At 37.5% G+C, this 18,882-nt stretch overlaps 2 protein-coding genes across 2 annotated transcripts; one reads left to right on the top strand and one right to left on the bottom strand.

Annotated features, from left to right (window-relative positions):
• Window positions 1-3,066: 3,066 nt before the first annotated feature.
• Window positions 3,067-6,159, top strand: LOC143881081 (uncharacterized). The gene is made up of 2 exons (XM_077384078.1): window positions 3,067-3,235; window positions 5,342-6,159. The coding sequence occupies exons 1-2, from the start codon at window positions 3,086-3,088 to the stop codon at window positions 5,891-5,893; spliced, it is 702 nt and encodes a 233-aa protein (XP_077240193.1). The 5' UTR covers window positions 3,067-3,085; the 3' UTR covers window positions 5,894-6,159.
• Window positions 6,160-10,361: 4,202 nt separating this feature from the next.
• Window positions 10,362-14,287, bottom strand: LOC143882122 (uncharacterized). The gene is made up of 2 exons (XM_077385545.1): window positions 14,095-14,287; window positions 10,362-11,189 (listed from the first exon to the last, which is right to left on the bottom strand). The coding sequence occupies exons 1-2, from the start codon at window positions 14,242-14,244 to the stop codon at window positions 10,554-10,556; spliced, it is 786 nt and encodes a 261-aa protein (XP_077241660.1). The 5' UTR covers window positions 14,245-14,287; the 3' UTR covers window positions 10,362-10,553.
• Between the last annotated feature and the right edge of the window lie 4,595 nt (window positions 14,288-18,882).

Genomic DNA, 18,882 nt, shown 5'->3' with positions numbered 1-18,882 from the left:
GAATGAAAAGTGTTCTTTTCTTGTGGAGAAAAGGTGTTTTTTACACTTCTTCCTTGGAGTTTCCCTCCAACGTGGGTTAGCTTTTGAGCACCACAGTTATCTTTTGTTATTTTATTTTTTCGGATTGTCATCGCCATTATCGATCGCACGCCCATCCGGCGTTAGCTTTAATGATTCTCTTAAATGGTTGAAGTTTTTGAAAGAAGATAAAAAGTATAAATTTTTGGACAAAAATATTATGCAAGGTCAGTGCCCCAGGGGCACTCGTTAAGGTGTACTGAAAACTTAAATAAACCATAAATTTACACAAAATGTAAGAGTTTTACATAATTTTTGAGTCTTTTTTCTCGAAGAATATGTAGATTTAGGGCGTGTTCGACAACTATTCTTTTCCTGGATTTTCTCCCTTTTTACGGGTGTAGAATGAAGAAAGCAAAAAAACTTGTTCGGCTGGGATTCTACGAAGTGATAAATAACCGTTTCTAAAGTGATAAATAACCGTTTCTAAAGTTTCTCATCACTCCGTTTCTCGCCCGTTTAATCGCGGGAGAATGAGAAGCCTTGCCGAACGTGCCCTTAGGTTTTAAATGCTCCTTAACCTTAACGAAACCCAATTAATAAAGTCAATAGATCTTGACCGTCAGATGAGTCGCCTCTTTTGACAACTCAAAATAAATGTTCCAGCTGTCTGGTGATTTTATTTAATTTTAGGGTTTTGCTAACGGGTGCCCTTAGGGTACTTGTTAAGCATAATTTAATTGCCAGTGGATCTTGAATTTATACATACTTTGGGGGGGAAATCTCAAAACATATGTAAAAGTCTAAAAGTATGTATAAATTCAAGTTTAGGGCACTCGTTAGCAAAACACTTAATTTTATAGTAACATTCTAGAAGCTTTTTGATGTGGACCCCACACGCCTTGAAATAAATATCTGATTCTTTAGCTTTACACCCAAGCTTCGGTGTACTATTCTGTATTTAATTATTTAATCTCATTTAATAAATGTGGCACGTTCTTATATGACTTAAGCTCACATTGGAGAGATAATTAGATGGGTCCCACCATACATTAGGCAGTGTATACACAACACCAACTATTCTTTGAGACTGGTGCTAGCATTCCTTGTTCTCACTCTTAGATTTGTTTGGTTGCACAAAAGCCAGTCTTTTGTTGGGGTTTTACTTGGTTCAAGCTTTGCCAAAACACAAAATAAATTTTGGCTGAAATTTCGGGAAAATATTAAATAAAGAATAAAATCCAGATATTTTGAAGATTTTCTTTAAATCAGGGAAAAATAAATTTTCAACCAAATTTTTTTAAGGTTTCGAGTTTACCCAATTTCTGTTTCTGGGTTGACCATACCAAAACTCAAAAATTCGAATTTTGGTCCAAATTAAAAACCTTGATTGGGTTTTAAGTGTCACATCATCAAAAACCTCGGCATTAGAGGAATGAAATCCCTAGAGATTAGAGAAAAGTACTGAATGTGGGTAAAAGTTTCGAGAAATTACAGATTTCGGGTAATTTTAAAACTAGCATAAAATATGGGTGATTTTTCAAAATCTAGTGGAAAAAAACCCTGATACCCTTCTGACATCAATATAAATCTCCTTTTTCATTACTGCGCATTAAATTGGCGCGCTTCACAAGGCTTCTTTTGGTTCGTCTGAATGTGTTTTTGAACCGACAGAAGCTTGGGTTCGTTTCTATCTTAGCCATAAGAAGTAATTAGAGACGGATGGATGCTTAACACGTGTTGAAAAACCTTTTGGAACGCTGGCGCCTCTATACACAGCCGGTTTGGTTTGGATTTGAAATCTTTCTTTGAACCCAGAGTTCCTTGGGTTCGTTTAAATCTTGGCCGTCGCCAATATGCATAGACGGTCGGATCTACGACACGTGGACATCAACATTGAACGATGGCATCTTCTAATAATACCGTCTTTCTGTATGAGATTCTGCCGGCGTACCCATTATTTCCGCCGGCATACACTCTATTTTCGCTTACACTCCGGCGCACCCCTTGATATTCCGGTGGCATTATCTAGAATCCCCGCCAGCGTACACTCTATTTCCGCATACACCCAATTACCGCGGCGTACCTCTTGATATTCCAGCGGTGTACTCTAGAACCGGCAGCGTATTCGATGTTCCGGCGGCGTACTTGATACGTTTGGAACACATGTTTGAACTCAGAAATCCGGCAGCGTACTCGATATTTCAGCGGCGTACTTGATATATTTGAACGATGGATGTTTTTTTGAATCTGGCGGCATACTCAAGAATCCGATGGTGTTCTAAGCCAAAAGAGACGTGGAAAATAATAAAATGTTCTGTAATGTCGCTGTTCTAAGCTAAAAGAGAAGTACCTGATTTGACGTGAAAAAGTGGGCAACTTTAATGCTTTTTGATGATATTTTCACTCCCCCTATATTGACGTTCTCATTTTAAATTTTTTTTATAGATAATGATTGACGTTCTCATCCATCAGGAAGGGCAACATACGAGGACTCTGATCATGTCTGAAGGGTATCAAGGTCTTTTTACCACCCGATTTTGAAGAATCGCCCATATTTGATGCTAGTTTTAAAAAGTACCGAAATCTGTAATTTCTTGAAAATTTTAAGCACATTCCGTACTTTTTTCTTTTAAAGAAGCCGTCTAAAGAGATTGCTTTTCTGATCACGAAAGGATTAGAATACTTAATAGCTTGATAGATGAACTTGATCACCGTACATGTGTCTCATGTTCCTCATAGCTATGCTTGATCTACAAATAGACGGCTATGATTCTCCAATCAGTACCACTTTTGGGCTTGTTGTTGGGCCATCTTTTAGCTGGGTCCCACGTAAATGTAGACACTATGCAGGGGAGATGATATTTTCACCCCTCTCCAGTAGGCATTCGCCCCCTTATAACGTGAACAGTGGGCAACTTTAACGCTTTTTTACGTCAAATCACGTTACAAGGAGGCAAATGCGTAAAATATCAGCTCCCTACACAAATTGCTCTCTATATAAGACTTACAAAATGAGAAACGAAAACCAGTTGAGAGAGAGAGAGAGAGAGAGAGAGAGAGAGGAATGGCTGAGTTATTCAAAAAACAAGCTGAGTTGTATGTAAAAGCTCGGCCGAGTTACACACCAGAACTGTTCGAGTTCATAGCCTCGAAGACGCCCAACCATGATCTTGCTTGGGATGTTGGCACTGGAAGCGGCCAAGCTGCACTATCCGTAAGCGCCCTCTCTATTTATGCTATCTTTCATGATGATAAAATTGTTCCGTTATTTAATCTTTTATTCTTTAACACTCCCCTCACGTGTAGGAGGAGGCACATATAGCATGAGGGGGCTATGCCCCCTAATGAATTGTAAAATCCCTATCATGGCTTATGACCCTACATGCATGTTTAGCTAGTTTAGTGGCTTTACATGCATGCTTAGTGGCCATGGCCCCCCAATGACCAGTTCAGGCAAGTGTAAATTAGTCTCCATCCCCCCCTGCGTGTGGCCCCTCATTTTAGGGTTCGTCTACACATGGCACATGTGGCTCCTCTTTTGGGTTGGCCATTACATCTGTATTTTTAATATCAATGAGTTTTGAACTCAGGACCTTAGCTCTAATACCATGTGAAAAAACCAATTACTCCAAAAGCTTAAGCAATTGGAGATGGTGTTATTTAATTTTTTATACTTTAACAAAAATTAAGGAGCTACGAGAATGGAAATAAGCAGATGGCCAAGTTTTTCTTCGGATTGCTTTTCAATCTGTTTTGGTTTCAAGAATTTACCTTGTAGAGTAATGGTATAAGTAGTCAAGTAGAATAGTGGTAGTGTTTGGTTATCAGCCTAGTAGTGGCAGTGGATGTCATTATAAATATATAGAGAGGGAAGAGAGAAAAGAGAGGAAAATCACCATTCCTAAGAAATCCAAGTAAAATTCCACCTTTTTTTGTGGAATTTGGCTTGGATTTTATAGGAAGGAGACAAGGATAACACATCAGCAGACATGCAATTATTTACTAGGAGACATCCCTGGTAGTCTCCCGGAATTTATATGCTATAAGGGATTTTGATGATATGGCACCTAAATGCCAAGCAAAACCCCTAAGCCATCTTGGCTTTAATTTGTGCAACTAAACACACGGCAAAGCTACAAACCATTGAGAAATTACTGCTCCAATGAAGTAATCAACATAAATACAAGGCCACTAATTCGAAAGTACTTGAAAGATATTTTAGGATCCTCCTAACCTGAGCCTAACCGTCTTTGTAAGATTCTGCCAAGCAACTTGAAAACTAGACAACTCAAAACTTGTATTGAAGGTGAGTCAATTAACTCTAAGTTACCAATGACTCAATAAAAGCTTGATGGAAATTTTCTTTTGAAACGAACACCTGTAGAGATACGTTTCCTTTATACTTTTCGGACTGGGAATGACATTTCACCCCCTTTTCAAGCATCTCCACCTATTTTGCTTTCCTTTTCCTAACAATAATTGCATTTCTTCCCTCTTTTGTTTGTCTTTTTCTAAATATGTAGTCATTTTCAAGAAAAGACATACAAGGGTAGAAATATCATTTCCCCTTGGGGTTTCTTTTGATTTCTTGCCTAAATGCCATGAGGATACCATGTGAGGCTTTTCTTGATTTTCTTGTGATTTTTGCTTGAATCATAAGACATCATATACTCGGATGTATTAATTATGTATTAATTAGTAGTATCAGCATATGTGAGATCTCACCGTTGGATTGGGTTGAGATTCACCGTTGGATCATCTTGGTGGTAGATTAGGGAAGTGGTTTAAATGAGGTAACCTAGTTAGATTAAGCAACTAGATTAAAGGTCATGGGTTCAAAACTCCTTGATATTAAAAATCCACATGTAATGGCCAACCTAAAAGAGGGGCCACATGTGACATGTGTAGGCCAGTCCTAAAAAGTGGGGCCACGCATGAGGGGTGTGTGAAAGTATAAAAGATCAACTAACGCCATCTCCAACAGCTTAAGCTTTTCGAGTTACTGGTTGTTTCACAAGTAGTAGTGCAAAGCAATTTATTGGTGTAATCTTTTAGAGTAATTGGTTGTTTCACTTGGTATCAGAGCTGTTGCCTCATGACAGGTAATGGGTTCAAAACCCAACAACTCAATAATAAAAATCCATGTGTACGGTCAACCTAAAAAAGAGGGGCCACACGTAAGGAGGAGTGTTGAAGTATAAATATGATTAAATAACACTACTCTTAACAGCTTAAGCTTTTGGAGTAATTGGTTGCAAGTTTGAAAAAATCAGTCTCCATTCCCATTGATTATTTCTTCTTTCCTGGCTCAAATTTGCAGCTCGCCAAGATTTACAAGAACGTGATAGCCACAGACGCAAGCGCCGAGCAACTGGCTCATGCATCTAAGCTCCCGAGCATTCGGTACCATCACACTCCTTCCACCATGACTATAGAAGAGGTCGAACATGACATAGCTCCACAAGGCACCATTGATGTTGTGACCGTAGCCCAAGCTGTACATTGGTTCGACCTCCCCAATTTCTATCAACAAGTGAATTGGGTCCTCCGGAAGCCCCATGGAGTGATCGCCGTATGGTGTTACACCACGCCTCAAGTGGACAACTCTGTGGACACCGTCTTTCGGTGTCTGTTTTCCAATTCCGAATCTTTTATGGACCCCGCTCGTGAGATGATCACGGATAAGTACAAGAGTCTTGATTTTCCATTCGACCCGGTGGAGGGTCTAGATCACACGGGGCCAATCGTGTTCGAGGCGAAGAAATTGATGGAGTTAGATGTGTATCTCACATACATAAGATCAGGGTCTCCTTATCAAACGGCACTCGAGAAAGGAGTGGAGCTTTTGAGTGAGGAAGTGATTGAGGACTAGCTTGGTGCTGCTCCCATCCCCCATAAATTTAACTTCATAACTGTTGGGAAATAAGAATATGTGTAAGTAACTTTTTGGGGGAAAAGACAAGCTGGGTTTGTGCAAGTATTAAAACGAGGTAGTGCCAACTGCCGACATAGCCGATTAAAAATGTGTTATAATGAGATTAATCTCAGCCTTTTTCATAAGAAAGTGAATGAAAAAAAACAGAAGGGCAAAAAGTAAGGGAGCTCAAATGCGTATTATTTCTCATCTGGGAAGATGATAGGTGTGATAAACCAGCCACACATGCAAATTTTATCATCGCTCGACGGTTACTAATGCATCTGTTTACTATAAACAGAGTTGCAGTTTTCTCGCTTCAAGCGATGTGGGATTATTATACCCAAGGAATAGACCAATGGAACTGAGATTAACTTCTACTAGCTTGACGTGATTCCTGTTCCAGAAAAATAGCTTCTAGTGTAACGAAGATGGGACGCAAAAGTTTAGCTTGTATCCAGTCTCTCCCTAATAATGCATTTTAGTTCAAAAAACATTCCATCACGAAGAATGGCGTAAAGACGATCTTGGTTCCAATTGTAAGTTCCAAGTGACTAACTAACAAAACAACAACCAATATATTTCAGTGCGAGTGATAGAGAATTAAAGAGATAAAGTCACCCACGAAGATGAATCCATTGTTCTTTAACTTGATCAGACAATCTACAACTACAAAAAGTAAATGACAGCAAAAAAAATTAAATGATAAAAGATAAAATGCTATGCCGTGTTTTGATTTGGTTCTGGGACTTCTTCCGATGGAGTCACCATTTTTTAACTGCTCTCCATTGTCACATGTTCTGAGAGAGGGAACTTAATAACCAACCACTTTAGCGTCCAACTTCCATACATTCCTTTGTTGGAGGGGATTTGCTAAGCTCCATCGCAAAAGGCTTTTCGCGGCTGGTCTGTTACAATTCCTAGAAAAGTGGTAGCTAGCATGTAACTTCTTTGACCCGAAAGGGAACTTTAAAAATGGGTGCAGACAAAATGTACTCCAACGGATTTTTTTAGTGTATAGTTTTCGGGTAATAAGACTTCACAAGTAGTATATATTTATTTAAAAAGAAAGGAAAAAAAACGAATTAGTTAAAGGGGGTGCACAATGGAAAAAAGAAAAATATTACAATGGGAGTTCTAAACTGAAGGGCGCCCTTGGAAAAAATGGATGAAAGGGCGCCCCCATTGGTTATAAACACTAGAATGCATTGGATGGGGGGATGAAAAGTTAGAGAATATTAAATGCATTTTTTTGGAGTGCCAACTACTCACATGGGGGATGGGAGCAGCACCAAGCTAGTTCGATTTCCCGTTCATCTAAGGATAGGGAAGGTGGTGAACTGATAAACACCTTTGTTATTTATTTTTTCTATCTATTAGAACTCTAATAGAGGTTTCGCTTATTGAAAGAATGCTTCTTTCATGTTCATGAAGACCTTATGAAAAATACAGTTTGAAAACATGAAAAACTCCATGTAATAGTTGTTTTGAAATAAGTCCTCAAAATAAGTCAGGAGTATGAAGACTTTCTCCCCTTGGGGGTTCCTTTTCTTATTTGATATCAGCAGCCTTAATTTATTATTACATCTCATCTAGTCTAAATTGTGTTGTGAATATATTCTGATATACACCATGTGTATGCTAAAGAAATAAAAAAAAAAATATAATCAAGATTATGTAAAAGAGCTTATCATGAACTTTCTTCCTCATTTCTTTGATTGTCTGCCTTTTTTGGTTAATTAACTATTCAACATGTGAATTAATCAATCGAGCAGTATTTAATTTGGAAAAATAAAACTAAGATGCAGCATGAGATATGAATAAGAATGCTTGTGTGTAATTAATGTCCTCAGTTTGAAGGTGGGTCAAAGATTGGCAGGGTACTGGGATGCCCATCTGCTACTTTTTGTAGTATTTTTAATCTTTTAAATGAATACAGGGTTTACGTATAGTGGTGTGTGTCCCCCATGTGAGTAGATGTAAAGACTTAAGGGAGGGAGTTTGGGCATTCAATTTGAATTTTATTTTGAAATTGCAAATAAGAGAGAGGGTCTTGATTTCTTCCTCTTCATTCATACCCGGTCATTGGAGACAAGGTTGATCCCTTGCTCTTGCTTGGATATTCAAGGGATTATCCCTTGTGTTATTTCCAATGTTAAGAAAAGCACCTTCACTATATAACCTGCGACTTCAATGTTAAAGCCTACATCCACAGTGGAGGCGACAAGAAAATCCACTATAGAAACTAGAGATTACAAGAGAAAACCAGTATCTCTCACCAAACCCACCAAGAAATCCCTGTACACACTTTTCCCACCTTTGAGCTCTCAACCCACTTGAAAAACCAAGAATACGAAAATAAGCCCTAAAGTCCCTTGTACAAAACCAAAATAAGCTTATCCGAACCGGGCCGAACTCACTTAAATAACGGGCCAGGCCGGGGCCGGGGCTGCTTCCGGGTCGCACACAATATTTCAAACCCAGCCAGGTTGAATTCAAGACACTCAACCCAACATCCTACATGGAATGATTCGCCATTTGTTTCTACTTTTCAAGACACATAAAATTGTAAAAGATATTGGAATCAAGGTTGCTCATTTGATGACTAATTTTATGTGATGTCAGACAAGTACTCACCTCATTTACAATTTATGGTGTTTTATTGAAGCTATCTCCTGTATTATTTCAAGAATCTAGTCATTTCTGGTTTGGATTATGGGACATTACAGTGGTATCCGAGCAAAGTTTCTTCAAGCATATGAGGAACTTGGATGCATCCTTTTACTCATAAGTACATTACATGAAGGAACAAATTCAAGCCTAATCCAGAGCACCAACTAGCAAAAATTTTTGATTTTGTAACTATAGGATTTGGAACAGAAAATATGGTCCAAGAGAAGTTTGATGCAATGGTACGATTATTGGCCAAGATAACTCACAAGATCAATCAGGGTGGATGTTAAAAGTATTAAAAGATTAAATAAGGAGTAATTGCTTGTTTCACAATGGGGGCCCAAAAAGCACAACAAAAATCAAGGAGAACCTTCAACTAGAGGGGCCACATATGATCAAGGGAGTGAGAGGTCAGTCATATACACCCACTCTCAATTGCCTAGCCATACAAAACTGATGTTTTTACAAAGGAAAGCACTAATGAACACCAATTGTCTAAGGAATTGGACGCCTTATTCAGGAATTATCAAGGAAAATCTGAAGACTTTAGGACTGTAATTATCTTCAAAAGTTATTTCTAGATACTGAAAAAAATGTTGGAAGAGGTAGCAACTGTGATAATAAGGGAAAGTTACAACAAAGAATGTTGAGGAGTTTCAGAAAATCTCAGCTATGGTGCCAAACATATTAGAGATGAGAGCTAAATTTCTCTTTATTGAGAGTTTGATGAAACCCTTGAGGGGCTTAGTAAAGGTGTATTGAGTCTTCTACTTTGTAGGACGCCGTACAGAAAGGAATCATCCTTCTAATGAGAAACCAGCCCAAAAAACCAGCTCTGTCCTCAGAATAACCCCAGGATTGGTAACTTCGAAGAAGAAAATTTAAATGAGCCAGGGAGGAAAAAATTGTATTTTCATTTCAAAATTTATTGGCACACAAGCAATCAATAGAAAGGAAAAAAATTGTTATATTGAGGTGATGTTAGATGAAGAAGAATCTGAAAAGAGTATTGTCTTCAGAGTAGGAAGTGGAAAACTAAAGCACAACGGATACATTGAGTAGGAGAAGTTGTCGTAGAAAAGGCTCTAGTCTTTATTAATGCGAGAGAAACCAAGAATTTTATTGATTAGAGTTTTCGTAGCTTAAAACTCTGATTGATTTGTTCTTGTTTTTTAGGCACTTCTCACCCTCTACTCGTTCCTGCATCAATCTACCCCTATCTCACCACTTGAGAAACTAAATTTATCATGGAAAAAAAAAGGGAAGTGATATATCCGCCCATTTTGATCACGAGGAACACCCCTGCAAGTGTTTGTGGCAATCAGGGGCATTGATTACTTCTGACATAAGCACAACAGCCCCTCTTTAGTCATTGAGACACTGACAGGGGTGTTCCTGGTGATCAAAAGGGGGGATATATCATTTCCCAAAAAAATCATGGTTGCCAAACATGGCCTAATGTATTAAAAGGTATGCTAAACTCAAGGGCTCCCTCACAAGAAAATGGGCTGAAAGGGCGCCCCCATTAGCTACACATCACCATCGTGATGTGCAGCCAGTAGGGGTGCCTTTCAGCCCATTTTTGTAAGGGCACCCCTGAGTTTAGCGTACCTCATCTATTAATTTAGACAAATTAATAACATCGCACATTCATACTCCAAATCAGATCACTGTAAAGAGCTTAATGGAGACCCGATAGAAAAATGGGAACAATTAAAGGGAAAAAAAATGAAATAAGAGAAGTACTCGCAAATGGGAGAAGGTCTTCAGACTCTTGACTTTCTTATTATATTTATTACAAAACACGTATTAGATGGACTTTTTTTTCATGTTTTCAAACAGCATTTTCATAAGGTCATGTTGAAAGAAACATTCATTCAATACATTTAGGAGAAACCTCTATTAAAGTTTCAATAGATAGAAATAACAAAGACTTTAGTTTTTCTTAGTTCCCCACCCTCCCTATCCTTAGATGAACAGGATATCTGACAAACTGAGTGCTACTCCCATCTTCTCCCCATGCACGCCTGAAATCCTCAATCACTTCCTCACTCAAAAGCTCCACCCCTTTCTCGCGTGCCGTTTGATATGCAGACCAAGATCTTATATATGTGAGATACATATCTAAGTCCATCAATTTCTTCGCCTCAAACTTAACTGGCCCTGTGTGATCTAGACCCTCTACGGGTTTGAAGGGAAAATCGAGACTCTTGTACTCATCATCCACCATTTTACGGGCAGGGGCCCAAAAACATGCGGAGTTGGAATACAAACGCCAGAAGACTGTGTCAACAGAGTCGTTCACTTGGGGCTCGGTGTAACACCATACGGCGAGCACTCCATGGGGCCTTCGGAGGGCCCAATTCACTTGTTGATAGAAGGTAGGGAGATCGAACCAATGTAAAGCTTGGGCTACTGTCACAACATCGACAGTGCCTTGTGGAGCTATGTTATGTTCGAGTTCGTCGATAGTCATGATGGAAGTGGTGTGTTGGTAACGAATGTTTGGGAGCTTATGTGCATGAGCCAGTTGCTCGGCGCTTGCATCCGTGCCTATCACGTTCTTGTATATCTTGGCCAGCTGCAAAATTGAGCCGGGGAAGAAGAAATAAGCAATGGGAATGGAGAATGATTTTTTCAAGCTTATACATTAATAAAATGGTTTGCACTACTACTAATGTGGCCAAATATATGATGTCCCAAAATTCAAGCAAAAATCAAGAACCATGCATAGTGCTATAAAACAGAGAGAAATTACTGCTCCAATTGAGAAATCAACATAATTACAACACCGCCAATTCAACAATAGTCATGATTTTTTTGGGAAAATTCCATAGTGCTCCTAACCTTTAATAAACTGAACTTAATCTTCATTGTAAGGATATTATTCAAAAACTAGAGAAGTCAACTTGAATCGAAGAGGAGTCATATCGAGCCAACTCTACGAGTCACTCAGGACTCAATAAAAGCCGGAGGGGAGTTTTCATTTGAAATGAATTAATTCCAAAAATATGTTTCCTTTATAGTTCCTGTAGACAAATTCCCCATGGAGTCACTGAATGACTCGACTCATTTTCTGGCTGAGATAAGTCCATTTGCAGAGTCACACCAACTATTCTAGTTTTAGGACACTGCTGAAGTTAGTTAAATGATCCCATCAATCAATGGTAAGAGATGAGTATAATTGACGGAATGTGTAAAGATTATTCATTAGACATAAATGAATGCTGAAAAGTGAGTCTAAAATAGTAACCTAGGTTCATATACTAGAAGTTCTGTCCATTGGGGTTGGGCTTGTGGCTCAATTGGTTGAGGCTTTGTACCTCAACCTTGAGGTCATAGGTTCAGTCCCAGCTTACCTATCAAAAAAATGAAGAAGTTTTGTCTGAATAATTACTATTTCCCTTATCAGAAATACAATAAGAATAACAATGTAAATAGGATTTTGTTTTGCAGAACTAACCATGGGCATGAAGATTTAACTCAAAGGTATTTTACAATTTGAAAGAGATAAAACAATAACTAGAGTGGCACAGACACCTTACTGGTTTGATGTTATTTTTAAGATAGATTATTGGTCCCCAACAAAAAACACCCACTCTTTGATCTTCATCTTTGAAATTGTGCACGCATCAACTTAAGATTACAGAACTGAATTGTCATCTTCAATTCGCCAAGATGACGAATGTGAAATCTCTCAAAAAAAACCAAAGTTTAGACCTCTAAAAAACTACTGTCAGAACATTTGAAGCACAAAGCCTTTCTGGTATCTAATTAAGAGAGTAATCTTATGTATACATGCATAAAGAAGCTCAATGTTAATTAGTGATTAACGATTCTAAAAGGAAAAAAAATAAGGGATGGAAGATAAATTCCTTCACAATGTCTTTAAAAAGGTATGAAGATTTTGCAAGGAAGCCCCTATCCTTATAAATCCCTTGGAGTTTGTCTTGCTTACGGAAACAGTTGAATAAGAATACCATAAATAATGACATCAGGAGCTATATTGGTCTCTATCATAATCTTATAAAGTTCAAACTGCCTCATTCAATTTAGACACCTTACAATAACCATCAATCAAAGTACTGAACATTAGGACATTTGGTTTTGGACCCTATTCTAAAATTGCAGAAAAGAAATAACATGCAAGTCTTATCTAGTTTCCCCCACATAGGATACTTTGAATCCTATTACAAACAACTATGTACAGAGTAATGCCCCTGCCAACCATAGGTCGATGAAAGTTAAGATTTTTGACCCTAAAATCTTGCAGTTGGAGCTAAAAGAACAAATAATAGAACTTTGAAAAGATAGTTTTCCCTCCAAATTTGAATCATCATAAAAGCTTTGGCTCTGTTTCTTTCAACGTAAAATGGGCATAAAACAAAATTTACACCAATTTTAAGTGGAAAAATGGGCCTAAAATTTGTTTTACACCATTTTTATGTCAAAGGAAACGGAGCCTTTGTGAAATTCTATTTCAAATTCTTTAAAAGCCAGCAGTAGTATAATGAAAGGAAATGACATTTCCACCCCCATTTCAGTACTTCCACCCATCCCATTTTTTGTTTGCCTATCTAAGATTGACAATATAGATTGAACTATTGAAGAATGAGTGTAAGAGTGAAATCACTAGAGTTACCCATTGACCACAGTGATCAATAAAGGGTGTAAGGGTAATCAATACATATCATCCCTATTGAGACATTGATAGTGTAATTGGTTAAACTATATCAATTAAGTCTGGATAGTGTAATTGGTTAAACAAATAAGCCAAATAGAGTTCTATTGTGGGTGAAACTCTAGTAGGCCTTTTCTATAAATATGACGTCGATCTCAGCCACCACCTAACTTGACAAAGGAGAGCAGGCCAGAGAGGCAGTAGAAGATCCAGCCCGATCGGAGGATCGAGATAAGTCTCTTGTTTTAATCTCTTTTTTTTATTCTAGTAATTTGTATTTGTTTCTATTAGATCTATTGTATAGATGTGATCATGGCTTATTCTAGTTGTATATCAATCGAATACCATGATCCTAGGTTTACACCCAAATGTCGGAGAATTCAATTCTAACTGAAATTTTGTTATTGCGTTTGAGATAAGAAGGATCCTAGGTATTTATCCAATCCAAGAGATAGTCCATGAAGGGGGAGAGGCAAAGATTAAACAGAAGTCTAGTGTATACACTGAATTTCCGTATATAAACTTCTCATCTCCGATAAATCATCTTTCCCAACTCAAATTGGGGTCACCTAAAATCCCATATTCTTCCTATTTCTGGATTGGGAATGATATTTCCAGCCCCTTTCCTACCATTCCACCCTGTTTTGTTGGTCTTTTCCTAAAAACATGACTATTTCTTCCCTCTTTTGTTTCTCTTTCCTGGAAATTAAGTCATCTTCAAGGGAAAAAATGAACAGAAGGGGCAGAAATATCATTTCCCTTCTGGGTTTCATTTGATATCTTGAGAGAGAGAGAGAGAGCTTACAGAGAGTGCAGCTTGGCCACTTCCAGTGCCAACATCCCAAGCAAGATCATGGTTGGGTGTCTTCGAGGCTATGAACTCGAACAGTTCTGGTGGGTAACTCGGCCGAGTTTCTACATACAACTCAGCTTGCTTTTCGAAAAACTCAGCCATCTCTCTCTCTCTCTCTCTCTCTCTCTACTGGTTTTCGTTTCTCATTTTGTAACTGGTTTATTTATAGACAGCAATTTGTCTAGGGCGCTGATATCATCCCTCCTGTTGGCTATCCCCCCCCCCGACGGCTGGCTAACGTTAAACGTTAGGATATGTCACTTTCCCACTATTTGACCGGTCTCTCTCCACTCACTCACTCACTCACTCCCTCTCTCTCTCTCTCCACACACGCACAACAGGAACAGTTGGTGGGCCCAACAGAAACCGTTGGTTGAATGGTGGGCCCATCTTTACACAACGTAGGCCCCGCCCATACCACTGTAGGATAATCCAAACCGTCCATTTGATGGGTCATAAACGTAAATAAGTTGCGTCCCAAAATATCATTTCCATAGGCAGATCCTAGCCCTCCGATCTAAATAGAAACTACATCTTATACAACCTCTATAGATTGTAGGGTTGTGATCATCCTATGGAAATGATTTTTGGGGCACAACCTATTTACATTGTGGCCCATCAAATGAATGGTTTGGATCATTCTGTGGAGTTGGTCGTAAAGTAACATTAAGGCTCGTCCACAACATAGGACGATCCAAGCCGTCCATGGTTTGGATAATCCTATGGAGTTGGTCGTACACTAACATTAAGGCCCAATCGTAGGCCCCACTGATATTTTTCAAATTGAAGCGTACTGTCCACAACATAGGATGATCCAAGCCGTCCATGGTTTGGATCATTCTATGGTGTGGTTCGTACCAATTTAGGCCCTACCCATATTTTTGAAAATGAAGTGTACCGTTCAGACCATAGGATGATCCGAGCCGTCCATTTGATGGGCTACAATGTAAATAGGTTGTGCCCCAAAAATCATTTCCGTAGGATGATCACAACCCTACAATCTATAAAGGTTGCATAAGATGTAGCTTCTATTTAGATCGGAGGGCTAGGATCCGCCTATGGAAAAATATTTTGGGACGCAACCTATTTACGTTTATGGCCCATCAAATGGACGGTTTGGATTATCCTATGGTGTGGTGTGGGCGGGGCCTACATTGTTCAAAGATGGGCCCACCATTCCACCAATGGTTTCTGTTGGGCCCACCAACTGTTCCTGTTGTGTGTGTGGAGAGAGAGAGAGACCGGTCAAATGGTGGGAATACGTTAGCCAGCCGTCAGCGCACTTTGTCTAGTGCTTAGTGTCGACATTTAGGTGGGACCCAGCTAAAAGATAGCCCAAAATTTGTACTGATTGGAGAATCATAGCCGTCTATTTGTAGATCAATCATAGCTATGAGGAACATGAGACACATGTACGGTGATCAAGTTCATCTATCTACCTATTAAAGTATTCTAGTCCTTCTCATCTGAGAAAAACATCTCATTAGATATGAGAGTTGACGAAGGCTCAACGAGTCAAGCCATCTTACTTGACTTCATTATGATAACTACAAAACCAGGTAGCTCTGTTATTCACGTCTGTCTCTATGACCCTACATTTCCTTTCTTCCGAGTTTTTAAGTATCATTACTGGGAACTGATTGATACGCACCCCCTTTTCTTTACATGGGACAGCCCCTCTAGTCATGGATCATTAGATAATAGATACATTAAAGCTGGCTGTCCAAACTTAAAAAAGGGGGGGATATATCACTTGTCTCTTCTGGGTGCGGCTGTATCTCATTACATGGTGTCTATGGTTTCATGTGGGCCCTATGATTGGTACTCCCAATTGGGCATTTGAGGATTGATACGATATGTAAAGAAGGAAAGAAGAAAAAGATGAATGATTGCTTAAAAATGTTTTCTTCCAAAGAAGCAATGTGGAATGATAATAGCATGTCTTGATTGACAAGAAATTAAGATTGGAATCAAATCCAATTTGGAAACAAGAAAGAAATAAAGCAAGAGGAAAAAATTGGAAACAAGCCAAAAATGAGAGCTCTCACATTGGAAACTACTATTTCTCTCTTAATCCTAGCTTTTTTGTATAAAAATCAAAGCAAACAATCCCAGAAAAGATCCAAAAAAATTCAAATTCGTCATTTTTCTCTCTCCTCCCAAGAAGAAAAAAAAAGAGAGGAAAAAACCTCCTCTCTGTTGAAGTGTGTTCATCTCTCTCTCAAGTGTTTCACAAAAGGAATTCTTGAATTCCTTCTTCTCCTCCAAGGCATCACACAATCAAAGATTATTGGAGTGTTCTTTGGATCTTTTTTTAGCGTATAAAAGGGTTGGACAAAGCGTATATCTTGGATCACCAACCCTAGAGACAAGGATCGCGATCAACGGTAAGGATTCCCCATCTTTGTAAAGTATAAAAAGCATGCTAGGGTTTTAATTTTGATGGATCAAATCAACGAGTTTTTCTTTGAAATTCCAGTATGTTATAATATAGATTATGAGTTTTCAAAATCCAAAATTTGATCCAAAAATTAATTTTCCTCCATTTAATTTTCTTTTGTTTTTATTCAATATGGATTTAAATTAGATTATCAAAGCAAGTGTTTGAAAACATGGTTCTTTTTTAAAAACTGATATTTTCTAGGTTTTATATAAAATACAAAACTACTGGAAACTTAATTTTCAACCGCGGTTCGGCCGTTTTATTTTTCATTATATTTTTCAAAGAATAACCCCGAAAAGAGTTATTTCTTGATTAATGGAGCCAAAAGTATATCAAATCATGTCCAAATTTAATGAAAGTTTGTTTCCAGTAGTTTTACAAGGTTTTTAGATCACCCAAAAATTTTCATATTTTTTGGAGTTTATTTAATCTGATTATTAATTATTTTAAATTTCGGCTATTTTTAATAAATACCAAATCGTTTTAAAAATTGATGAAACTTTTCAGAATTAAAGCCTAATAATAAATGAAAGTTTCCATTAAAAAATATTTTAAAACAATTATGATTTTTACTGTTTTCCAATCGCTTCCCCGTTTTACGTGCCATAATTCTTTTTCTTATTAAATTAATATATTTTTAAAATTTTTCTTTACAAACCAGTAACTTTGGTTACTGGAATGTTAGAGAAATATTTTCAATTAATTTGGCAAAGATTTGATACGGTTTTACAATTTATTTTAATAAACGGGTTTTAACGCCTAGGAAACAAATTAATCTCTTATATTTAAAAACCAATTTTATGGAGGAGATTTAATTTTTAAGCTTTGAAATTTTGATAGAAAATTTATAATCTATTATATATCTACTGGAAGTTTTTATTTGATTTTAGGATACCATTAGGTTTGCTTTTTAAGTAATTTTTGGTTTCATCTGATTTTTGTGTGAATTTAAATGGGCATCAAATTGTAATAAAAATCCATGAAAGTCATACAGTAGTCTAAGATCATGATTATCTTTATACTGTAAGAGTTTAAGTTGATTTGAAATTGATATGCTATAGGTTGCTGTGTTAATCTATAATCTGATTTGAACTTTAAAAAATCAGAAATTGATATCTAATCTTAATGCTAATTCATAAAATTTTTTCAGTAAGATTTAATCATCAATATCTTTATTCTGTAAAAGTTTGGAGTAATTTAAAATTGATATGATATAGGTTATTGTGTTAATCTATAATCTGATTTGAATTTTGAAAAATCATAAATTGATATCAAATCTTAATGATAATTCATGAAATTTTTCCAGTAAGCCACAATCATCCATATTTTCTTACTGGAAAAGTTTCAACTGATTTGGAGTTCGATTGCTTAGGGTTACTGTCTAATCCTAGCAATATGGTCTTAATGATATTAAATCATAATTTAATAGCAAATCATTACAAAAGTCAGTAAAAATCTCCAAAAAACCTTAACTTTTCATCATAAATTCAATCCCTAACTTTTTTGAAACAGAAACCTTAGGATTCATAGATTGCCTTTGTAAATTGGCTATGCTCTGCCAATTTAACTGCCGAGATCGCAACCGTAATCGTATACTAATTGCGATTAATCCTGCATAATTGGAGTGCGTAAATTATAGTATGATATTGGCTCTGAGGTCCACTGTCCACGAAAATCCTGAGAAATATGCCAGGCGATAAAATACTATAATTTACGTGCTAAATTATACAAGTGTTGAGAGCACGATTCCCTTCCATGGTTGCAATTCGAGGCCGAAACTTGTGAACCATAGAGCCTTTGGTATTCCTTAGATGTTTAGGAATAAAAAATCCTTTAAACAAAAAATCATCAAGTTCAACAAATTGAACTAACTCACTCCATGTCTTTGGAACCATTGGATTACGGCTTCCCATCGTAGGAACCATTAGAGCCCCATTTAGGAACACTTGTGTCATGTTGTATTCTAGGTTTTAGGGTATCCTAGAGTTAGGGAGTTCAGCCTCATCACGATCGATTGCTATTATTATCAATTGAGTCATAGATCTAGTTACACCAGTCACCCAATTTTTTCCTAGGACAAACCTAGTTACCTAGGATGTAGGTTAACCTGCATTAGTCTAAGGGACGTCTTGCACTTAGATGAAGCCCTAGGATAATAAAATATTCAACTTAAATTAAATAATTTCTCTTAAACTGTTAAAACAGTCAATCCAGTCTAGGTCGGTGTCCTAGATGAGTTAGGCATAAGTAACTTAGTTCAGGTGCACCGAACTACGTCGACTCTGATCCCAGTGAGG

This window comes from Tasmannia lanceolata, unplaced genomic scaffold, assembly GCF_043159265.1.
Source record: "Tasmannia lanceolata isolate RefF3 unplaced genomic scaffold, GAP_Taslan_0.1 ptg000007l, whole genome shotgun sequence".
NCBI lineage: Eukaryota > Viridiplantae > Streptophyta > Magnoliopsida > Canellales > Winteraceae > Tasmannia > Tasmannia lanceolata.
Note: the sequence above shows the minus strand (reverse complement) of the source record. Positions and strands in the feature narration are given on the sequence as shown.